General features: G+C 39.7%; 1 protein-coding gene across 4 annotated transcripts in view; it reads left to right on the top strand.

The window, feature by feature from the left end:
- Window positions 1-24,887, top strand: part of f (espin protein forked) — a 325,622-nt gene extending 300,735 nt beyond the window's left edge. For 3 of the 4 annotated variants that reach the window (XM_073974572.1, XM_073974571.1, XM_073974569.1), the window contains 5 exons: window positions 8,790-9,411; window positions 18,278-18,539; window positions 18,615-18,863; window positions 18,917-19,125; window positions 23,740-24,887. In XM_073974572.1, the coding sequence (XP_073830673.1) occupies window positions 8,790-9,411; window positions 18,278-18,539; window positions 18,615-18,863; window positions 18,917-19,125; window positions 23,740-24,109 (1,712 nt within the window). In that variant the 3' untranslated portion in view covers window positions 24,110-24,887. The remainder of the gene's footprint in view (window positions 1-8,789; window positions 9,412-18,277; window positions 18,540-18,614; window positions 18,864-18,916; window positions 19,126-23,739) is intronic. The other variant, XM_073974570.1, reaches the window with a different exon arrangement.
- The last annotated feature ends 992 nt before the right edge of the window (window positions 24,888-25,879 follow it).

Genomic DNA, 25,879 nt, shown 5'->3' with positions numbered 1-25,879 from the left:
CGGGGGGTACCGTTATATGGGGGCTATACCAAAACGTGGACCTATGTCCACAACTTTTGTTATATAAGTTTATTGACATTTAAGAACCCTAAATGTCAAATTATGGCTACATCGGTCTGAAAATGTAGCTAAAAACGTCAAAATACCGCAAATCAGGGGGTACCGTTATATGGGGGCTATACCAAAACGTGGACCTATGTCCACAACATCTAATATATAAGTTTATTAACACTAAAGAACCCTAAATGTCAAATTATAGGTACATCGGTCTGATAATGTAGCTAAAAACGTCAAAATACCCTATATCGGGGGGTACCGTTATATGGGGGCTATACCAAAACGTGGACCTATGTCCACAACTTTTGTAATATAAGTTTATTGATACTTAAGAACCCTAAATGTCAAATTATAGCTAAATCGGTCTAAAAATGTAGCTAAAAACGTCAAAATACCGCAAATCGGGGGGTACCGTTATATGGGGGCTATACCAAAACGTGGACCGATATAGCCCATCATCGAACTTGACCTGCCTGCAAACAAAAGACGCATTTTCCCAAAATTTCAGCGTCCTATCTCCATTTTTGTGGATGCTAGAGTGATTACCACAGACGGACGGACGGACGGACGGACGGACGGACGTGCTCAGATCGACTTAGAATTTTACCCTGATCAAGAATATATATACTTTATAGGGTCGCAAATGAGTATTTCAATTCGTTACAAACGGAAAAACAAACTTAATATACCCTCCATACTATGGTGGAGGGTATAAAAAATTTAGAAGACCAGATATTTTAACCTTCAACTAACTAGAAATCCACGACAAAACTCGTGCTTTATATCATGTCATTGTGATGCATTTTCCAATCCCATCGTAGGTATTTCCTGTATTTTAGTAATATTGGCCGAAGATTCCAGGTGCAGATTCGCAGATCATTGTCCTTAAAACATTTGCGGGGGTCGGCAATATATTATTCCTATATTAAAGCCAATCAGGACCGCCCCATGATGGTATCTTCCATCACCTATTTTATTCTTCAATATTCCCCATATCTATCGAACATTCACACAATCACCTCCGTTCATCCACTTAGTCTAGCTGATTACTGATAGCCCAAAAACACATCTTCTGACTCATGACAAGATACCATAAATTAGCAACTTTTTTTCTGTTTTGTTTGATTTTTGTGGAACAACAAACCACATACATAAATTTAATCCAATAAAGATGCAACAACAACAACCCCATTCAATCTAGAAAAACATCAAACGGTCTGTTGCAAATTTTGCGAAGCGCATGCCATTTGGAGCCGACACAACACAGTTATCTTTTAAAGAGGAGCAGCAAAAAAGAAGGTGCTGAATGTTGAACAGATTAAATTAAATAAGGCAAACAAAATGCAATTGGAGAGGGATAAGTGGGGTGATTTTTTTAATTAATTTACAGTAAACTTTAGAAAAATATATATCTCACAAAAGCTACATATGTCTGTGTGTTTGTGTGTTTGCCGACCACTTTAATGTTAAGAAACCATGGCAGTCCAGTCAGACATTGTTGCAGGTCTTTTAGTTTTCAGTGGCTGAACGGACTTAACACATACCATTGAACTTTAAACATAACAACAAAAAACTTTTAAAAAGCAACAAATTAATTGAGGTTTATACGAGGTTAACTATTTGGGGGGGAAGCTAGTGAGTGATATTATATTCTCAGATGGGAAAATCAGAAACCAAATCGATCATGTCGGCATAGACGGAATAGATAGATTCGAGGAGCGAACATCGATTCGTACAATTTCCTTGTGGCAGCCAAGGTACGCACTCATGTTAATATTGGGGCAAAAATACGATCTATCTAACATAGGACAAAAGCAGGGTGTTAAGAAGCTGCAAACACAAGATACAGCACAAGCCTACTCCGCTCAATTGACCCTTATGCTGGAAGACGACACTCCTTGTCTCGTTAATGTGGAAACGCAATTGCAATGTATAGTCTGTTCTCTTCAAACTGTCGCAAAATCTATACTTGGGTTCCAAAAACTACCACCAAAAAATTCATGGTACGATCAGGAGGGTCGCAAGGCTACTGCCGAGAAGAACGCTGCATACAAAGCAACACTGGAAAGAGAAGTGATGCATATTTTCAGAAGAAAAAGGGAAGCTTAAGAAAAACGTGAGAGTGACAAACTCAGACTGAAGTCCGAAAACTTTAGCGGTTGCTTTACACCAGACAGAAGGCTGTGGTGCCGAAATATTATGCACCATAGGTAATTGATACAGAGGATCTGAAAGGAGCATTTCATCAGGCCTTTGGTATCGTATATGGGCGGCGACGTAGATAACCCAAAAGCAATCCTAAACGACGGCATTGCCAAATTGAGGTCATGACAGCTTTTAGTCGACTGAAGAGCATTAAGGCAGCCGGAACTGAGGGGCTACCTGCCGAACATACAGCCAGTGTGTGACTTGTGGTCTCAGCCGTCAACTTTTCCCAATAGAGTTCTTGCAGGAGTTGATTGCAATAAATCCCTTCTTCGACCGCTCCTCGATATTCTTTTTCCATGTCAAACGGTGGACCAATATAGTACCGAGGTATTTTGCTTCCAGAAAAGGTGTCAATGCAACGCCGTAATAAACTGGAGGCTGGAAATCGGAAATTTTGCAGTTTGTGGTGAAAAGTACAATTTCAGTTTTCTCTTGATTGTACCCAAGGCCATTGTCATGGGCCCAGCTTGCCAATTGTACCAGGGCAAATTGCAAAAGGTCAGACGTTAGTTATCAGCTGGTCGAAACATACAAGAATTTTATTTATCATTCGAAGCTAGAGCAGAGGTGAGAATAATGTGCAGCGTACGTAAAAATACTTTAAATAACATTTCCAAGTTTGTGGTTTCGTTTTGGTTATGAGAATGAAACGATTCAGAGAAGCTGAAAAGTTTGTGGCCTTGAGTGATTGGTACGGGAATCGTTTTGTTTGTTTACGTTCATTGATAATGTGTGACTCGGCTTTTGCGTTTTGGGGATGTAGGTTACCTTCACATCTTTCCATATGCCAGAAAAAAAGCGCAGCAAAAATACTCATTACAAAACCCCCTACTAAACCATTATTTTAACGGGCATTTCGAGTGAATTAAATAGTTATTTTTTGACCAGTTAAATAAGTAAGACATGTCCTTGGGTATATTTTTCTGTGAGGCTGGACTTAAAAATCTCCATCAGGATCGTTAGTACTGACTCCGCATTCTGAAACGTTGCCTGTATTAGACCATCCAGTTCAGTAATTTGTAAGGCTGAAAGTTGTTAATGGCCCATTGAAATTATAAGAGACTAGTTAACCTGTGTATCAGTTCTTCATCCTCTACAGACTCTGTCCGAATATGACATGTTGTAGGCAGGTCACCATTAAATTTTATACAACCTGGGAAGTGAACCCCTGATAGCAGATGGAGAGTATCTAGTCCAGAGTTAGTTCATGAACCGTCGCTCCTCTTTATACTACATTTGGAATCCTTAGATATTATCTAACCCAAGAGCTCCGCTTGTTTTCTTTATTCCACTATTGTACTTATTGAAATTAACCTTGTAGGCACCCCAATCCGAACTGAGATTCGTCTTACTGGCTTTATTGTAGGATCACCTAGCGACTTTACAAAGTTTGACTAATTGTGTATTCCACCAAACCGGATGGGATTTCTTTGCAGCAAGGGTGATTGGAAAGGATTTCTCATAGCCACTTAGAAGATAATGCTTTCGCACAAATTTGAAGACTTCAGGGCTCTGAATTTATGCCAGTCCGTTGTCCTGGGATTTGTATGTGGTCTCTGTATTATTCCCAGTATAGATATTTGAAAGAGCGTCATTGCTGTGACCCTTGGAGGAGCACTTTTCAGATACCCCCAATCGCTTTTGAATTGTTGGAGTTGTACACCTGTTACATCTTCTGAAATTATTTTGTAGAATAAAGTTGAATAGAGACTTATCTCTGACATTGGTGCCACTGCTTCCCCAGTGAAAGTGGTGAGCATTTGCATTGCATCCGAACATTAACAAGCCTAAGGGCTCCTGCGTGACTTTGACTGAAGTGTTGGGGTCTTCGTACGGCATGTAGATCGAAGACAGTATCGTACTCCAGGGCGTGCTCCACCCTCCTTCCATCCTCAATGTTGTGATATCATCTCTACTGTAATTAAACAGAATAATTAAATTAAGGTTATTTTTAGCGTTAGAGAAGGAGAACAGAGTATAGGTCTTGCCGCTTACTAGACGACTAGACTAGGGCGGTTGTGATATCTCAAGTAGAGAGTTTTTAGAAGTCCAACAGCAGCAGCTTTGCAATGATTCAGGTTTATATGCACAAAAGCTATGCTTTTGCCCCTTCTGTCCTGTTGGTGCCTTTGACGTATTCGGAAACATAACCTTCCTAAAGTTTAGCACCGGCACCCTGCCGGAGATCATCAGGGACGTCGCACAAAATTGTCAAGATGTTTTGGGTTAAACGAACATGGTTTCTGCGAAGATGTGTGCTTTGCGTTATTCTTCCTTGCCTTCACAAGAGATTTGAATCGCTCCAGTAGTGATCCTCTCACTGACCTTCATCGAAGTATACGACGCAGGCAAGCGGACCGGCTGTGACAGTGTCAACATCCTTTGGGGCTGGAGGCTATTCAACGGACGACGGTTGGTTTTCATTTGTTCATCAACTGGCTCACCTTCATCACCCTTTAGCGGGGTTTTGGAGTTAAGGCAGCTGAGGAATAAAGAGAAACCGTCACGGAGGATTTGTATACCTGTATACGGGCAAAATGTGCCTCATCGAAATAATGCTTTTAGACCCCAAGTATGTTTGGACGAAATTTGTTTCAGACTATTTGGAGTCGATTGAGCAATGTCCGTCCGTCTGTCTGTCTGTCTGGCTAGCTGGAGCGCACGACAACTCTCGAACGGATGAACCGATTCGGTTCAAATTTTGGCTTACGTAATATTTTGCCCAAACTTAGTTTAAGTTCGAAGATGGGCAATATCGGTCCACTCCTTCCAGTACCTCCCCCACAAAAGTTCGAAAATGTTCGGAAAATTTGTGCGTACGATAACTCTTGACGGAAGTAACCGATTTGGTCCATACTTTGCCCATCGTAAAACGTTTACCAGACTTAGGTCATGTTTCAATGTAGACTCAATCGGCCTACTCCTTCGGGTACGTCCTACACAAAATTTCGGAAAAGTTCAGTTTAGGGCCATCTCTCGAATCGCTCTGATTTTTGTTTTAGCAACTTGTACTCACTGCCCTCTATACGTCGGTACATGTTTCATTAGGTGCAAGTCCATACTTCCTGAGAAAATAGCCTGAAAGTTGCAAAAAGCCCCTATGACACCGTTTGAGGTGGTTGGAGTGCAAGATAAATCTAGAACGGATTTGCCGATTCGGTCCAAAATTTGCCCTTAGTAATAGTTTGTTCAAACATAGTTTAAGTTTGAAGATAAGCCATATCGGTCCATCCCTTCAGGTACCTCCCCACAAAAGTTCAAAAATGTTCGGAAATATTGTTCGAACGTTAACTCTTGAAGGGAGTGGCCGAATTGGTCCATACTTTACATATCCTAATTTATCTACTAGATATAGATCAATTTCAAATATGGACTAGATTTGTCTACTCCATCCGGTACCTCCCACACAAAATTTTGGATAAGTTCACTTTAAGACCTCCTATCGAATCACTTTGATTTTTTTTTTTTTTTTTTGAAGCAACTTGCATTAGCTGCCTCGATTACGATGGTAAACGTTTTTTTCAGGGCAAGTCCATACTTCTTGAGCAAACATTCCGAAGGGTGTAAAACCCCCTATGTCACCATATGTAGTGGCTGGAGATCCCCTTCCATAATGGTCAATGTAGATCCATTGCTTTTTCGTATCTCCTCCGCAAAACTTTTAATCTCTAATCCTAATGAACATTTTTGTCGGTTCAAATTTCCAAACTTAAAAAAACCCTAAATACATACGTTTTTTTAGGAAAAATTGTTTCAATATATACAGGCTGAGGGTATATCTCTGTCGGCAAAGCCGACTGATACTTTTTTACTTATTCATACCCACATTTATTTGTCATTTTATGTTGCCTAAGGTCATGAAACTCCTCCACAATTTTTTTTTCAATATAGGTCCATGTTTTAGTATAGACCCCATATAACGGTACCTCCCGATTTTACCTATTTTGAAGATATAAGCTTGAGGTTCCAAGTGGTCAACAAATTTCCCCACCAAAAATTGTCAACACAGGTCCATGTTTTGGTATAGACCCAATATAACGGTACCTCCCGATTTTAGTTATTTTAATAATATTAGCCACATTTTTTGACCGACTTAAACGTAATTTGACATTTCATGTTCCCAGTGATCACAAAACTTCTTCAACAAAAACTGTTAATATAGGTTCATGTTTTGGTATAGCTCCCATATGACGGTACTTGCCGATTTTACATATTTTGAAGATATAAGCTAAACTTTTTACCAAACTACCTGTTATTTGACATTTGAGGTTCCATGCAGTCCCGAAACTTCTCCACTAAAAATTGTCACGGTGCTCTTGAATCAAATTTAAATGGAAGGTGCTTACTCCTGGGTGCCACCGTGGTGCAATGGTATGCACACCCGCCTTGCACACACAAGGTCGTGGGTTCGATTCCCCGGCCAGGCAACATCAAAACACTTTACAACGGTGGCAAAATACCCCTCAGTAATGTTGGCGACATTTCCTGAGTATTTCAGCCATGTAAAACTTCTCAACAAAAGTGGTGTCTTAGACACGCCGTTCGGACTCGGCGATAAACTGTAGGTCCCATATCATTGAGCTAATATGAATCGGGGTGCACTCATTGATATGAGAGAAGTCCCCCGTGTCCCTTATGGGATGTTTGTGGAACAATTACTATTACTCCTGGGAAGTTTTTGCGGATTCTGAAACTACAATGTTCATAGATGAGAAAAATCTAAAAACAAAAAAAAATCGCCGGACCGCTTTTCAAATAAATCGCGATTCAAGCTGACATTTTTAGGGGTTGTTTAGGTTTTTGCGATTTTGCTTGGAAACCGCAAGTCCTATCAAAATGGGAATAAAGAAAATGTTGTAGCTATCAAAATTCCCTACAAGATTGGCCTGAATGATATTTTCGTAGGTTTTACAACTTTTGAGATATAGAAGTTGAAAGTGGCACAATTCAAATTTAATTAAATTCTGTATCGTCTCCTTATAAAACAATGTCATGACTGCAATTTCCCAGCTTAAATTTATATATCTAAAAAAATGGTACAACCTGGGAAAAATAACATAAGCCAGTCTTGTAGAGAATTTTCACAGCTATAAGATTTTCTTAGGTCCCATGCCGATAAGACTTGCCGTATTTAAACAAAATCGCGAAACCCTAACAATAAAACCTAAAAATGTAAACTGAGCTTATTTATCTCAAAAATGATACAGTCTGAGAACAAATAATAAACGTCAATCCTGTAGAGAATTTTCACAGCTACAACAATCTCTTAAGCTCCATTTCGATTGGACTTGCAGTTTCCAAGCAAAATCGTGAAAATCGTGAAAACCAAAAAAAACCCTAAAAATGTGAATTTTGACCGCGATTTATTTAAAAATCCCTACAGCGATTGTTTCTTGTTTTTGGATTTTTCTCATCTATGAACATTGCTGTTTCAGAATTCACAAAAACTTCCCCGGTGTAAGCGGTTTTCATTAAAAGTTAGTTAAGGCGCACCCTTCATGGCATTGTTTTATAAGGGGGCGGCGATACAGTCAGTGCATTGTCCCAATTTGAACTTCAATATCTCAAAAATGGTAAAACCTACGAAAATACTGTAAAGGTCAATCTTGTAGAGAATTTTCATAGCTACAACATTTTTTTCAGTCTCATTTTGATAGGACTTGCGGTTTCTTAGCAAAATCGTCAAAACCTAAACAACCCCTAAAAATGTCAACTTGAATCGCAATTTATTTAAAAAGCGCTTCGGCGATTTTTTTTTTTGTTTTTTGATTTTTTCTCATCTACGAACATTGTAGTTTCAGAATCCACAAAAACTTCCCAGGAGTAAGCACCTTCCATTTAAATTTGATTCAAGAGCACCGTGTTGTCAGCATAGGTTCATGTTTTGCTATAGCCCCCATTATAACAGTACCTCCCGATTTGCGGTATTTTTTAGGTAAAACTTTTGACGGAACCACCTGTAATTTGACATTTGAGGTTTTTAGGGGTCAAAATTTACTACACCAAAAATTGTAGGCATAGGCCCGTTGTTTGGTATAATCCCCATATATCGGAACCTCCCGATTTTCGGTATTTAGAGGCTTTTAGCAATATGTTTTGTTCATTGATATATCCCTAATTTGACATTTGAGGTTCCCTGCAGTCACGAAACATATGCATCACCTATTGTCAACATAGGTCCATGTTGTACCTATTTGAGATGAACGAAGTACCACAACAAGTCCTGACCTTTCCTTAATATTTAACTTTTTATTTATTTGTCTGCGTTTTTTCAACTATCAAATAAAAAAAATTACCTTCCCGCAATATTAAACGAATCCAACGTTCGTTATATTTCTTTTATAATCTTTACAATATTTCCAAATTCCCAACACTTCACTTACCACCCTCGTATATAGATTAAAATTGCATTAGCTTTTTTTTGGTGCATCTAATAAATAAATTTCTGTATTAATTGTGTTTCTTTCTCTCTTCTTTTTTCTTTTTTGCATTTCCAATTCATTTTTTGTTGCTTCTGCCAACAGCCAACAAGAAAGCTAAGCTACTTAATGGAGGCTCAAGCGTGCAACACCAGCCATCGGCAACAGGCAACAATGGAGAAATTAACAACAACAATATGGGTGGCAGCAACAATCATCATTACCACAACAACAGCAACAACATGAATAATGGTAGCTACCAACAACTTCAGAACGCTAACGGTGGCGGTAATTATGGCAAAAATTCCGCTCATTATCAACATTTGCAACACAACGGCAGCTCTGGTGGTGGCAGTGTTACGGGAACTTTACACGGGAACGGCGGCAGCAGTGCAACCAACAACTATTCACAACAGAATCATCACTACAATCAAATACAACAACAGCAGCAGCAACAATCACAAATTTATGGTTCATCTGCCGAGGATCATTACGAATTGACCCAGGTCCAATACGGTCACAACAACCAGAACGGAAGTGCCGGAGCGTCAGCTGGTGGTAATTCTTCACGGCCCAATGGCCCTAATCTTGTAAATAAACAATTGGTATTGCCATTCGTGCCACCCAGTTTTCCCAATAACTCATTAGATGGTATAACACATCTCATCAAGCCATCGGAATATTTGAAAAGTATCAGCGATAAGCGTTCATGCCCCTCATCAGCTAGGTAAGTGAAAATTATTGAATTAGCAATTTGGATGGATTGGATTATTCATTTAGCCGTTGATTGCTAATCCAGATTCCAAAAGTGATTTCTTAATTAAAAAGTTAAGTTATTTGAAGTTAATGCGTGCTTGTACTCGTGCTAAGCGGTAATTTCAACTAGCTGATCTTTTTCTTCTTCTCCTTTTTCTCGCGTATTGTAACAAGTCTAGCATGACAATTTTTATAGTTGCCGAAAATTTCCAAAAAATAAATAAATAAACAGATTAAGTTAACAAACAAAAAAACTCATTGCAAACTCCACTGCATCATTCATTCTCTTCAGCTGATGACGATGATGTTGCTTGACCAATTTGTGCTTCATGCCTTGTTGCAAGTTCATTTCAATTTAGTTTCTATTCGAACATCGTCGCGATGATACTACACTCACGTCGCACCTGGCATAGGTAGGAATTTATGAAGAAATAAAAAAAGCTTTTGGGAATATTTATCGGTGAATTCTCTCTTTAATTAATATAAATATCAACTCAATAGGCTCAAAGCCATGCCAACCGGAATCATTTTAAATCCTCAGTTATGATCGCAAATAAGTTGCATTATCAATAAGTGACATTCTCAAATAAGTTACATTCTCTTCCTTTTAACAGTGTTTTATGTTGTGAGTTATGAATTATTGCGAACTTTTCTGCAACAAGTTTGGATATTATAGGCTTTTAAAGCCTGGAAACGCTTTCAACTAATTGTACAGCTGCATAAAATAACTAGACTTATTCGAAGTCCTGACCTATATGAGTAGTGTAATAACACGATGTGTAATTTTTAAGTCATAGTATCAGATACGAAAACAAAGAGAGATACGTATCCCATGTTGAAACCAAATGTGTGCACTCTTTTAAGGGGTCCCAAGATTTCAGAGTCATTCTGGCAAAACCTTTGAAATCGTAGCTCCATAAAAAGGCATCTTTAAGGTCAAAATCGCAAAAAGGAATACACATTTTTTATAACTATTTCAAGATACCAATAAACAGATTTTCTCCAGCCTATAAACATCCTAGGAATGATTCTTAAAACCGACTACAACTGCACAGGCAAAGCAGTAATCTCAGAAGGCGCAACAAGGAGTAGCACACAAGTGACGTGTCGCCTTATATTGTGCGTTAACATTTTTTTACTCTTAGCCTTTAGGCTACCCTATATACATTTGCATATTACCAAATTACCAAATTACCATATTACCTTATCAAAATAATGGTTTTAGACCCCAAGTAAGTTTGGACAAAATTCGTTTCAGACAATTTGGAGTCGATTTAGCCATGTCCGTCCGTGTGTCTGGCTGGAGCACATGATAACTCTAACGGATCAACCGATTCGGTCCAACAATTGACCATCTTACTTACTTACTAAGCTGGTCCATTACAGAACATTTGTTCTATAGGTCGAACTAAGAAGAATACCGCGCGTTTTCATCTCATCATCCACTTGTTTGCGCCATCTATTCATTGCCCTTCCAATTCTACGTGCACCGCCAAGCGGTCCGTATTTATACGCCTTTTTAGCGGGTTCATCATCGCTCATTCTTATGATATGGCCTAGCCAACGCAATCGCTGCATCTCGATACGTTTAACAATATTAATGTCGTTGTATAGCAGATACAGCTCGTGGTTCATGCGACGTCGATATTCACCGTCAACGCAGATTGGTCCGTAGATCTTTCGAAGAATTTTTCTCTCAAACACACCAAGCACTGCCATGTCTTCTTGCGCAAGTACCCAGGCTTCGGAGCCATACATCAGCAAGGGTAGGATCAGTGTTTTGTAGTGCGTTATTTTTGTTTGACGAGATGTGGCTTTGTTTTTAAACTGCTTACTTAAACCAAAGTAGCATCTGTTGGCCAATATAATTCTTCTTTTTATTTCACAACTGAAGTCGTTTGTTGTGTTTACGGAGGTGCCGATGTAGACCTCAATATTATAGGAACCAACTTCCACAGTCGGTCCGAGCTCTTCTCACCGTTTACCGCCAGACCCACCTTAGCAGATTCTCCTTCGACCTTTATAAAGGTAACAGTTACTTCTTTTACTGATCGTCCCACGATGTCTATATCATCAGCATAAGCAAGTAACATTTGACTATTGGTGTAGATTGTGCCACTTCTTTTGACGTTTGCCTCTCGTATAACCTTTTCTAGCAGGATGTTGAAGAGGTCACACGAAAGGCTGTCTCCTTGTCTGAAACCTCTTTTGGTACCAAACTCGTGTCAGTTAAAGTCATTTTACAAAGCCGGATGAGCTTTGCGGGGATACCAAATTCAGACATGGCCTGGAATACCTTGGAACGCAGCGGGCTGTCGAAGGCTGCTTTATAATCGACAAAAAGGTGGTAGGTGTCGATCTGCATCTCTTGGGTCTTCTCCAGGATTTGCCGCAGGGTAATTATCTGGTCAATGGTGGCAAGTCCACCATTCGTTCGCACAATATCCCTGACACCATCTTGTAGGCAATAGGGAGTAGACTTATGCCCCTATAGTTAGAGCATACAATCTTATCTCCCTTCTTGTGGACGGGGCATAGGATACTCAGGTTCCAATCGTCGGGTACTCGTTCTTCCTGCCAGGTGGTGCTAACTAGCTGATGAATACACCTTATCAGCGTGTCGCCTCCGGTTTTGAACAGCTCGGCTGGTAAGCCATCGGCCCCTGCTGCCTTATTATTCTTCAGCCGATTTATTGCTGTCTTTACCTCGGCGGTATACATTCAATACCATCTTCTGGGATTGGGACTGTGGTATCTTCGTCGTCTTCGCTGCTATTGGATACCAACAGATTTGAAAAATGTTCTTTCCATATCCTGAGTACACTATCTGCATCAGTTACCAAATTACCTTGCTGGTCTCTACAGGAGGATGTGCCTGTACCAAAGCCATCAGTTTGATGCTTGACTCTTTGGTAGAATTTTCGGACTTCATTCTGCCTCCTGTACATCTCGATTTTTTCACACTCCCGCTTTTCCATCTCTCTCTTTTTCCTGCTCTTCGGTGGCAGCACGACACTCCTAATTATACCATGGATTCCTTGGTGGAGGTCTCTGGTATCCAAGTATGGATTTTGCGGCTATTTGCATGGAGTGGGCAATACTTTGCCATTGCGCTGATATGTTATCGGGATGAGGAGTGCTCGCGTTAAGCAATTGGGCTAGTTGAGTGAATATGCTGTGGCTATCTGTTGTGGTTGCAGCTTACCGATGTCTAACTTTCGTGTTGTGTCTGTTCGGACTTTGTTTGCTACGTTTAAGCGGGTGCGTACCTTTGCTGCAACAAGGTAGTGGTCCGAATCAATGTTTGGGCCTCGGAACGATCGTACATCCAACACGCTCGATTAATGTCTTCCATCTATCACAACATGATCAATTTGGTTTCTTGTTTCGTGATCTGGAGACAGCCAGGTGCACTTATGAATATCGAGATGATTAAATCTGATACTGCTAACTACCATGTTTTTTGCAGCTGCAAAGTCTATCAGCCTCATACCATTGTCAGATGTTTCACTGTGGAGACTGAATTTCCTGACTTTTGGGCCAAAGATATTCTCCCTTCCAATTTTGGCATTAAAATCGCCTAGAATGATTTTAATGTCATGGGCAGGGTAACGGTCATATGTTTCTTCTAAGCGCTCGTAAAATATATCTTTGGTCTGTTCGTCCTTTTCTTCAGTGGGAGCATGAGCGCAAATAAAGCTGATGTTGAAGAATTTAGCTTTTATTCGAATTGCAGCAAGTCTTTCATTCACTGGGGTGAAGCTGGATACCAGATGTTTTAGTCTCCGACTAACTACGAATCCACAACCAAACTCATGCTTTACGTCATGGCAGCTAAAATACAGTGCGTCACCTTTAGGTGTTGTTGTGACGCCTTTCCCAATCCATCGTATTTCCTGTATGGCAGTCATATCGGCCTTGTACTTTTCAAGTACGTCTGCCAATGCGAAGACTGCACCTTCTCTATAAAGATTGCGAACATTCCAGCTGCAGATTCGCTGATCATGGTCCTTAAAACGTTTGCGGGGTTCATCAACTTTAGAGGGGTTTGTTTTCTTTTCTTTCGTTTTTTCATAGTAGGCTGTTTTTTCTAGGGGAGGGTTACTAACCCGACGCCCAAACCCAAGTTTTTAACGTTCTTATGGGTGAACGCGCGGCACATGTTAGCTCACTACCTTTAACGGGTGTTAAAGGCAGTTCCCCAGGTGACACAACGGGGAGGTCAGTGTCCACTTGGGATGAAAGAGGGGCCAAGATAAATCCTGGGCTTTGCCATGTTAAAACCGGTCAGGACCGTTGCTTGGTATCTTCCATCCCTACGTCACCCAACAATTGACCATCGTAATATTTTATTCCAACTTAGATCAAGTTCGAAAATGGCCCAATCGGTCCACTCCCTCGCGTAGCTCCCCCACAAAAGTTCAAAATTGTTACCAAAAAATGGTGCGAACGAAGGAGTAACCGATTTAGTCCATACTTTGCCCATCGTAATATTTTTGTCAAACATATGTAGATCGAATATGGACTATATCGGCATCGCCTTCAGGTACCTCCCGCTAAAAATGTCGGTAAAGCCCACTTTAATACCTCACTAAAATGTGCAACTGGTTACACATTGAGCCTCTATTACTTACTGAGAAAATGGTGCGAAAGCTTAAAAAAAAACTCATACGGCCACCGTATGGTGCGCACGACAACTTCCGAGCTGTGTAGTGGGTTATTCGAAACTTTGCATATCGAAATATTTCTGCAAATCTTAGATAAAATTCAAAAATTGTACATATCGGTCCACTTCTTTTGGCTCCTCCCCCACTTCAGTTCAAAACTTTTAGCTAAAATGGAGCGTACGATAAGTTTTATAGGAAGTAACCGATTTCGTCCCTAATATAATCATCGTAATATTTCTACGAGTCATACATCGGGTTCGTATATGGACTATATAGGCCAACTCCTTCGTGTTCCTCCCTCAAGAAATTTAGGAAAAGTGCGGTTTAACAGCTGGTCTCGAGTAGTATTCGCTGCCCAAATTACGACGATACAAGTTTTTTTCGGGGGCAAGTCCACACTTCCTGAGAACGTGGCCCGAAAGCTGTAAAAGACCCTATGGCACCACGTGTAGTGGCTGAAGCTCACGATAAGTATCGAACGGATCAACCGATTGGGTCCAAAATTTGGTTTTCGTAATACTTTGTCCCCTGTAGTTTAACTTCGAAAATGGACTCTATCGTTCCACTCCTTAGGGCACCTCCCTCAAAAAAGTTCATGCTGGGAATACCTTCCTAGATGGTATCTCCGCTACAGGGACCGCAGCAATTTCTGCCCCCTCCTAAAGGTCGTTGAAGCCATTAACGGTCTTTTTAAGGTACTCTTGCGAGCTCCTGTTGAGACATTTGATGACCTTAACTTCCTTCTGAAGAAACGCGCCACCAAACTGACGGTCACCCTGATCTAACTCAGTGGACACACTGGCTCTGCGAAGACGAGTCTCGAAGAGCAACCAGTGACTTTCGCTGATTTTCCCGAATGGGTCAGCTCTGTCGATGATTGCAACCAAGAGATTGTCATCGGTAGCCACTGTGGCCGTTTTGGCATAGGGTTTCCTACGTCCTTGATCACGGCCGTTGGTAGCAGCTTTTCCCGAGGTGGTGGACGCTTTCTCAGTACTGGCGCTACTTCACTTGGTTTTGCGATCGAGAACGCCAGCATAGGAGTCTGCCTTGTTGACCGCCTGGGAGGTCATCGTCTTCTTTGGCGAAGGCTGTGGGTCTTCTGAAGAGCGAACCCGCTTCACAGTCTTTGGCTGTGAGGACTTGTTCGCCTTCTCAGAAGTCGATGGTTCCCCAGACGATCCTCCCGTCGAGTCTCTCGAACAGCTTGCACGGGTCTCAGAAACCTTTTGTTCTTCCGCTTTACCCTTGTGTGGGGTAGGATCCGGATTGGGACAGTCGCCTTCCCCAGTTGACTACCCTTTTGAGAGTCTTTTGGTGTCGGATTATGCCCCTTATCCTTTTCCAGTCCTTTCAGATCCGGGCTTGGCTTCGGAACAGCTTTAGGTTCCACCTTACTGCCAGAAGCAGCAGGCTTCACCTCCACTTTTTTGCTTGTCACCGCAGTCTCTTTCGAGTATTAGGTTGAAGCAGCGACAGTGTTTGGGAGGAAAATTTTTTTCACCAAGAGCTCACATCTGGGTGCATTAGGATAAGTTCTTTCGAGCTTCCTAACGTGCTTGAGCTTACTCTTGATGAACATAATCTCCCTCTTTGAATGCGAGTTCGCGTCCCTTCCCACGAACTTGAGCAGATACGAAATCGCACGTTTATAGTTCCTCGTATCTGCAGCCTCTTTGGCGGATATTGCAGTTACGTCGGTGTCCGTCGATGAAGTCTCCTTGGATTCCCCAACGCAGGCCGGAGACTTAGAGTCAGTGGCTATTGTTGGAGTTTTCGTTGATTCTTCATCGTTGGATCCTCTTTAGATTCTCCATCAGCATCCATTGACTCAGTAGCAATCTGCCTCCGAAGCTTAGTATCGGCGGGTGCCAATACAGGACCAGACTGGATTCGATTTGTTAGGGGTTGTGAACCTAGGTCCACAACCTCTTCGACCACATCACCGTCAGTGGGCATGCCATCATCAGACCTCCTAGTTGACTCAGCTGGGATCACCGTAATGTCCAGTTCGTCGTCAGTGAGGGTGTGATTATTTAACAAGTCCTCTGGTAGCATGGTCGGAACAAGTCTCTCCAGTTGGTCAAGGAGTTCCCTACTCTGTCTCTCAAGACTGTCTCCAATAACTTTGAGATTTCCGTGTAGGTCGTCCCCGCCCAAGACTACGGTCCTGTCACCCGAGAACTGATTTACACCTGTTATGGCTAAAGCGTTGTCCTTTGACGTTGCCGGTTCGTCATCTATATTGCAGATTGCATTTCTGCCCTTGTAACAGTTACAGCTGTAGGTGCCAAGGCATCCACACCTAAGACAGCCGGACCACAATCGCTTGATCTCGACGGTACGTGGCTTGTGATCTCACCAACGCTTACCGCCGGTACTGGGTTATTAACTCCCTGCACCGTAACTTTACTCCTTTTACGTCTTTTACCCATCTTAGTTGATTTGTTTAAGGGAACTACCCCGATCCAATTTTGGTCCACGGGGGGTTTAAATGAAAAAAAAACCACCAAGGTCTTTGAGATATGTGAAGACAGCATCGCCTTCGGTTTCCCTCAAACAGCGCTGACTCCACATATCTCAGAGACCCCTTTCCATCCGCCACCCGGGAAGACGCGCCCAGTAGAAGATTGGCATATCCCGTGGGAAAACATCTAAGTGGTCCAAAACATCTAAGTTATACGGTGGTCTACTAAAACGACTGGAGTGCGCGCTATCTATCGATAAAGAAATGAAAAATAAGCTATGTTTAGAACAGTTGAGGTGGAATCTGTTTTCAATATCAACACACTTCATGTTTTTATTTTATTTTATTTCGCTCCCTGCTAGATTTGATCATGAGAACTTCTGATTTGTGACCGAACACACTACACACTAGGCCACGCGTACGAACATTAAGGCTTGTTTAAACGTTTACATGTGCATCGCTATTAGTTTTTTTATTTTGTCAACAAAAAATTCGCGTGCCGACGGTGAGCGTTGAACACACAACCCTAGAATTTGTAGTCGAACACACACGCTCTGTGCCATCGTACTCATAACATAGTAAGGAGTAATATAAGTAGTTATTTTTGTTTACATTACTTTATAATGGGTTACATAATGACTATCGGATCCGAATTTTGGCTGGGTATGAGCTATTCTTTATCACAGCCCTTCCACAAAAGGAGTAGAGTCTTCCAGCATGTGCGTAAGTTGACCGGAGTAGCCTTATACTACTACCTGTAGGGTTTACAGCTTCTCGACATATATGCAGCTTTCGTCCTGTGTTAGATCGCACCTTTGCCGCAACATTAAGACGAGTGCGTACCTTGGCTGCACAAGAAAATGGTCCGGAACGGTACTTGCTCCTCAAATGGATCGGACACCTAACCCACTGGGAGAGTACCTCCAGTCTATCACAATTTGATCATTCTGGTTTTCTCACATTCCATTTTTGGATGTTAGCTCATGAAGGCTAAACTTGCAGACTGTGGGACCAAAGATATTTTCCCTCCCAATTTTAAAATTAAAATCTCCTAGAAGAGTCTTCATGTCATGACCAAGGTAGCGGCCCTCGTAGAATATATCCTTCCTCATCAGATCTTTCTCTTCGGTCGCGGCATGGTCGCAGACGAGACTGATGTTAAAGGACTTTGCTTTTATGCTGATTGTGCAAATTTTCTTACCTCTGTTTTACGATAAATCCAAGACCTAGCTTTCATTTCATGGCAGCAGTGCAGTGCATCGCTTGTGATATCATGTCTGCCCACACTTCCTGTAAGGCGATAATAAAATACATCCGTCAGTGCCCTAACTGCACCTACTCTGCAAAGAGTTCCGACATTCCAGGTGCAGATTTGCAAATAATGCGATTTCGACATAAATACCTGAAACTGGGAGGTACCGTTTTAGCCAAGCAACATTACAACTTTGGTTAAACATTCCTGAAATACACTGCCAAACTTAGAGAACTTAACAAACGTTGACATGACTTAAAAGAAACCCAAAACGATTCTATAACTTATTCTAGAGCCGTACGTATTCACTTGATGGCCTGTCACACCAATAGGAAGTTTGTTTTTTACACCCAAGACTTTGCTAAAACAGATCTGGGAGTCTTTCAGATTATAAGTTCGTAGCACCTTACTCCACATAAATATAAACGCCAAATTTATCTTCCCCTTACAGGTCTACGGATTCAGAAGACTATATGCACATACAGGTGTCCAACCAGCATCCTGTAGCATTTGATCCACCAAAACCGCCACCACCACCGCCATTGCCAATGACCCCGTTGCCACAACATAATACAATCAATAACAACGATCGACACAATAACGGCAAATCGATTAGTTTACAATCACAAAATTCGCATCATCAGGATACGACAACAAGGAAACAGCATCAGCCATTGTCAGCGATATCCATACAAGATTTAAATAGTGTACAAGTAAGTAACAGCACAAAGCACTCTCCGCCTCAATTGCATATAAAATCTTATGCTGAAACAAATTCTTTACCACAGCTTCGTCGTACCGATACCCAAAAAGTACCCAAACCCTATCAAATGCCAGCCCGCAGTCTCAGCATGCAGTGCCTATCCTCGACAACAGATACCTATTTGAAAACTGATCTTATTGCCGAATTGAAAATCTCCAAAGATATTCCGGGCATTAAGAAAATGAAAGTTGAAAAACAAATGGCCAATCGTTTCGATTCTGAACATTATTCGGAAATTACTAAACAATTTACGGCCAGTAATTATGTCGATCAAGTGAGTATGGAAATAATTCCCGCACCTGGCGGACATTTCATAAATTGTCTAAGATTTATTTACAGATACCGGAAAAAGATCCAGCCGGTAATATTATACCCGACTGGAAACGACAAATGATGGCTAAGAAGGCGGCCGAAAAAGCGAAGAAAGAATTTGAAGAACGCATGGCAAAAGAAGCGGAAAATCGTCGTCTCTCACAAATACCCCAATGGAAGCGTGATCTGTTGGCACGTCGTGAAGAAACCGAAAATAAACTCAAGTAAGTGGGACTTCTTTCTTGGAAAAATAAGAAAATTAGTAGAGTTTCACAGAAATAAATTTATAAAATATATGTTATTCGTTATGTTAATGCATGAAGGACTGAGGACTAGTTTATTTATAAACTGAACTAAAAGGAGCGTTCTACGGATGAGCTAAATACCGAAGTCTTAATCAAGTCTGGTGAAATAAGTAAATGACAGACCATTGCAGAATTTATTTTTTTAATTGCAATGCATTTATTTTGCGTTCAGGGCCTAGTGAGAAATCATCAAAATGAGCTAAAACACCTAAGTCCTAATCAAGTTTGGTCCATATTTCAGTATCTATCTTCCTTTTAAAATTGCAATGTATTTCCGTATTTTTGAGTCCAGGGCCTCGTGAGAGGTTATCAATACTTCTAAAATATTTCCTACAAAAGAACAATTCTGGCTGCATTGCCACTGTGGTTTATAATACCCAATTACATCCAATGTTCTATTCTAACATTCTGCTGGCTTTTTTAGTCGACTTAGCTCGAATTTGGCTCGGACATTCTATATTCTTTTACCAGATCTGACTTACAGAAGAATGACATGTTGATTATGTACTAAGTTATGTACTAAGTTTTGTTAAAAAAAATAACTCCCACATCCGATATGCCTGATTACCTAATAAATCAACAGCAAAGCCGGTCGCCTAAAATTGTGCGACTTTCCTTTTTCATTTGCAAAAATATCTTCGAAAATCAAATAAAGATTCGTCACATTTCACTTCAATAACTTACCTGAGTGGCGCCCAATATGGGACTTTAAAGTTTTGAACACCTTGGTGCACTGGTATGCGCACCCGCATTGCACGCTGAATGTTCGGGTTCAATTAAGTTTGTTTTTTTCCGTTTGTAACGCATTGAAATACTCATTTGCGACCCTATAAAGTATATCATCACCTGAAACGTAACGCTTTGAGGGTTACGTCTTTGGGCATTTCAGGTGACGATATATATTCTTGATCAGGGTAAAATTCTGAGTCGATCTGTGCATGTCCGTCTGTGGTAATCACTCTAGCATCCACAAAAATGGAGATATGACGCTGAAATTTTGGGAAAATGCGTCTTTTGTTTGCAGGTAGGTCAAATTCGATGATGGGCTATAACGGTCCACGTTTTGGTATAGCCCCCATATAACGGTACCCCCCCGATTTACGATATTTTGACGTTTTTAGCTACATTTTCAGAACGATTTAGCTATAATTTGACATTTAGGGTTCTTAAGTGTCAAAAAACTTATATAATAAAACTTGTGGACATAGGTCTACGTTTTGGTATAGCCCCCATATAACGGTACCCCCGATTTACGGCATTTTGACGATTTTAGTTGCATTTTCAGACCGATTTAGCTATAAATTGACATTTAGGGTTCTTAAGTGTCAATAAACTTATATAACAAAACTAGTGGACATAGGTTCATGTTTTGGAATAGCCCCCATGTAACGTTACCGCCCGATTTCAGGTATTTTGACGTTTGAAGTCACATTTCTGGACCGAATTTGCTATAATTTGATATTTAGGGTTCTTAGTGACCAAAAAACTTATATTCGAAGAAAATTATGAACTTAGGTTCATGTTTTGGTATAGCCCCATATAACTTTACCTCCCGATTTTCGGTATTTTGAGAATTTTACCTACAAGTTTTAACCGAATTAGCTGTAATTTGAACATTTGACATTTGAAGTTCTTAGTGGTCATCACACCTCTCCACCAAAATATGTCAAGAAAGGTCCAAGTATGGATAAAGCCCCCATATAACGGTACCTCCCGATTTTCAGTAATTTGATGATTTTAGCTACAATATTAAACCGAACTAGCAGTAATTTGGCATTTGAAGTTCTAAGTGGTCACAACACCTCTCTAGCAAAAATTGTCAACATAGGTCCATGTTTGGATATAGCTAGCATATAATGGTACTTCCCGATTTTGAGTAATTTGACAATTTTATCTACAATTTTTAACCGAGCTAACTGTAATTTGACATTTGAAGGTTATAGTGGTCGCCACACATCTACATCAACGATTTTCAACATAGCCCAAATATAACGATAGCTCCCGATTTTCGGTACTTTGAGGATTTTACTTTAAATGTTTAACCGAACGTAGGTCCATGTTTCGGTATAGCCCCAAAACAAACCTCCCGATTTTCCGTACCTAAGCTTTATTTGTTGGACGAACTTTCTGTAATTTGAAACAAAATTGTTCATTTAAGTTCATATTTTCGTATAGCCCACATATGTATAGGGGTACCTCTGAACTAGCTGTTAATAACATTTAAAGTTCCCACGTTATGTACCGATTTTCGGTATTTTGAGGATTTTAGCTACAATTTTTAACTGAATTAGGAGTTATTTGACATTGAAGGCTCCCATCAAAAACTGTCAACATAGGTCCTTGTTTTATTATAACCCCTCTGTAACGGTACATCCCAATTTCTAGCCCACCAAAAATTGTCAACACAATTTTAGTTCAGAATATTTTATGGTGGAGGGTATGAAAAGTTCGGTCCGGCCGAACTTAACGCTTTTTTACGTGTTTTAGCTTCATAATCAAACCGAAATGGCTGAATCTTTGTCTTTAGTCTTCGATGGGGGAATAAAAGATACGACAAGAGAATTATCAGTATAGGTCCACGTTTTCATATAGCCATCATAGAACGGTCTCTTCTAATTTTCGGTATTTTCAAGGATTAGTCTTAATATGGTACAAGAATGGCTGAAAGGTCGTTTTCGGTATTCCTTGTGGCATTACCTTTTCCACCAGAAACTTGATGCTGTAGGTCAACGTTTTGTTATAGCTCCCCTAGAACGGTACCTTCCCGATTTTCGATACTTTGAAGGTTTTAGGCACATTGTTCAACCGAAATGGCTGAAATCTAGTTTCAATATAATTTATGGTGGAGCTTATGATAAGTTCTGTCCGGTCGAACTTAACGCCGTTTCTACTTATTTTTATAAATGTTTATAAGAAACATTACGAATGGCGCCCAACGTGGGATTTTAATCCAGTCTTGCCTCCGATAATTGATTATGTCGAACTTGCGATATAAGTGAATGTAACAGTACAGAAATGTAATCGAATGTGTTGTCCGATATAGACCTTCTTGGAACTAGATGTACATTTGAAAGAAATTGCACAGTGCGTAAAGTTTCAGAAAAATCGGATCTTCATCATCATCATTATTGTTCGTTACCGCCAGGTTTTTTTAGAGCTTTTGGGTCATTATCTCAGGAAGTGTGGACTTGCTCCCATAAAAAAAAATAATAACGGCAGGAGTGCAACAAAATGGCCCATCTTCGATCTTGTTCTAAGGTTATACAAGATATTACTAGGACCAAATTTTGAACCAAATCGGTTGCTCGAGAGCTATCCTGCGCTCCATCCTAAAAGACAGACATGGTTAATTCGCCACAAATTCTCTGAAACGGATTTTGTCCAAACAAATATACCTGATATTCCGACCTGATCTATATATAGATAAAATATTACGAGAAACAAATGTTGGACCAAACCGGTTTGAATACAACATTTTAACGATAAATATTGAACTTTTGGAGTGGACTGATGTGGCCCATATTTGCACTTGATCATGGTTTGTACAAAATACTTCGAGGATCAAATTTTGGATCAAATCAGTTTGTCCGTAAGAGTGTTATGGTGCTCTCCAGCCTGCAGGACAGACGGATGGATATGACTAATTCGAATCCAAATTGTCTGAAACGCATTTCTTACAAACATATATTTAGGATCTAAACCATTATTTCGATGAGACACATTTTTTATACCCTCGAGGATATAAATTTGACTGCTGAATCCTTAGAATTATAGATATTTTATTGCTCATACTCTTTATTCAGAAAGCAAGACACTTGGATATTTTTTTTTTTTTTCATTCAAAGTCTATGAAGAATTCACACAGTTGTCGATGCGATGGTTCTGGTCGAAAAGTCCAACCTACGACACTCTTGACTTGAATGTCCCCATCGAATGAACATCACATTCGATATACTATTTCAATGTTTAGCTTATGTTGGGCGCCATTTCATGCATATATATTTCTTTATCTTACATTTAGGTTAGGTTGAAAAGAGCAACGAGATATCGCCACATGTCTAGGGATAGAGAATGGAAAGCAATAATCGATTTTTCAACTTTTCGATTTTGGTCTAAAACTAAAAATGCGATTTATCGGTCTGGCGTTTATTTCACTTGTCATAAAACTCGACTTTCGACTTTTTCATAACCGTAGAAAATCGATTATTAGTCGATTTTCGAGTTTCCTTTTGAAAATGTAAAACCGCCAAAACTGTAAAATTGTCAAGTCTGCAATCAATGGGCAAACTCTAAAATCGATCACAAGATAATCGATTATGCTATTTTCCCTCCAGCCAAAAGTCGACCACGATTTTTAGACTTTTAACTGCAAAAAGTCGACTAATCGATTAATCGATTACCTATCTCTACACATGTTCTCGTGGACATACACTTAAGCCAGAGTAGGCTATATCTTATATTTTGAGTTGTATTTTATTTCACTTTTATTTGAGTAGATACTAATATTTTTCTTTCTTCTTCTTCTCCCTACAGAGCTGCAGTTTACACGCCAAAAGTTGAGGAGAACAACCGCGTGGCCGATACATGGCGCCTAAAGAATCGGGCCATGTCCATTGATAACATATCCATGGTTTCGTGTGCCACAGAGATTATTTCGTCACACACAAATAAGGAAAATACCAGTAACGGTTATGGTAACTACTCACAAAATGGTCAGATGAGCACAGAGAATAAAGCTGCAATGAATGGTGGAGATAATTCTCAACAAAATAACAATGAATCTCAGCAGCAGCAGCAACAACAGCAAACGCAACAGCAGCAACATGATGATGAAGATAATGAAAATATTATACCATGGCGTGCTCAATTGAGAAAAACTAATAGCAGACTGAGTTTAATTTAAGTGAGAGAGACAGAAATGGAGGCCAGAACTCACACACTCCTCCTTAGAGAGGCATTATAAATGATTAGGCTATAATAAGAACATAATTTGGAGAAAGTAAATTGGTTAAATGAAAAACAAAAAACACTTATTTAAAAAACGAAAAACATAAAACTGTTATTATTATAAATTAACATTTTGTAATGCATTTTAATTTTAGTTATCATATTTTTTATCATTTTGTTTCATTAACATTTTCATTCATACGAAGAAAATAAAGAGAATAATAATGTAATTTATTTGCTATAGTAGTTAAATATGAAAGTTAAATATTTTTTTATGCTTTTTATGACAATAAGTGGAAATGACAACAACAACTATAATTTTTGTATAAATTTATATTTTCTATATGCATATGAGGTTCCAATTCATTTTAAGCAACTAAAAAAATGGATAATCGCAGTTAGGCGCTGCAACGACTTCTGTCACATAACACATTTTGGTGCAATATACCCTTATTTTATTATCAATATTTACTATGTTAAGAGAATATTTCCATTATCTTCCCAAATAACAGATCAAGAAAACAGGGTGCTGTTTTAAATATTCATGAAAAAACAAATACGAAAAAATATGAAAATATGCTCAAATATTTTTTACATTTTTTTGCTAAAGAAATCACATAATTTCATTTTTTTATTCGAACGAAGTTTTTATTTTATTACTATATAATTTTTGTTATTTGTTATATGTTTAATTTATGTATACCATATATTAATAAATGGAATTTAAATAAAAATTAAAAGTGTTTTTTTATTTTTTGCTTAATTACGAAAAATGGCGCCCAATGCGGTGCCTTTGGTTTGATTGCCAATTCCTTGTATTTCTTCTTGATTTGTGGCAAAAACGCCTTTATCTCTTAGACACTGGTTTGTCGAGGAATCCGAGGTTTTCAAACACAACAATTTCTGCCTCATCTGCTTTTGCAGTAGCCATGCTTCGGATCCATACAAACATAAGTACAAATAGTATTAGTGTCTGGTAGAGTGTGATTTCTGTATCATGAGAGGAGGTTTTGTTTTTTAAACGGATATTGTTTTATTTAAGGCGGTGATGAGGTTAATAAGATGTTAAGTAGGGCACACGATGGACCCTGTCTGAAACCTCGTTTGGTATTGAAAGTCTCAGAGAGATTCTTGCTGATCTTGTGTCAGTTAATTTTATTCTGCACAATCGTATTGATTTAGCAAAAATGCCAAACTCAGATTTGGCTTGGAACAGCTTTGATCTTATTTTGTTGTAGAAGGCAGTCTTATATTCGACGAATCGGTGTTATGTGTTGGCCTGTTTTTCAAGGGTCTTTCTTCCCTAGGATTTGGCGTACGGTGAAAATTTGGCCTTTTGTCTATTTCCCAGATATAAAACTACATTTGTATAACCCGATTATTCAACTGATCATAGGTTTTAGCATAGGATCGACAACATTTTACTGCGTTCGGTGATAGGTAGGAGACTTACGCATGGCACAAACCGTCTTATTTCTCTGCCTGTGAACGGGAGAAATTTGGCTAATCAATTCATGCATACTCTTTATCAGTATGTCGTCACCGGTCTTGCAGAGCTCCTTTGAAGGTTTTCTATAGACAGCAAAAGACATCTTGAGGTCTCCCATGGGCAATGGAGGACCTTTCGGAGTCTTCTAGAGACAAACCATACCTCTAGAAGTCTTCTATGTGCACTATTATACCTCTAGTGGTATCTAACTGGCAAAATAAAACCTCTAAAGGTCTT

This window comes from Musca autumnalis, unplaced genomic scaffold (genome assembly GCF_047663935.1).
Source record: "Musca autumnalis isolate F117 unplaced genomic scaffold, ASM4766393v1 scaffold_3, whole genome shotgun sequence".
NCBI classification, from domain to species: domain Eukaryota; kingdom Metazoa; phylum Arthropoda; class Insecta; order Diptera; family Muscidae; genus Musca; species Musca autumnalis.
The sequence above is the reverse complement of the archived record's forward strand: the minus strand, read 5'-3'. Positions and strand labels throughout refer to the sequence as shown.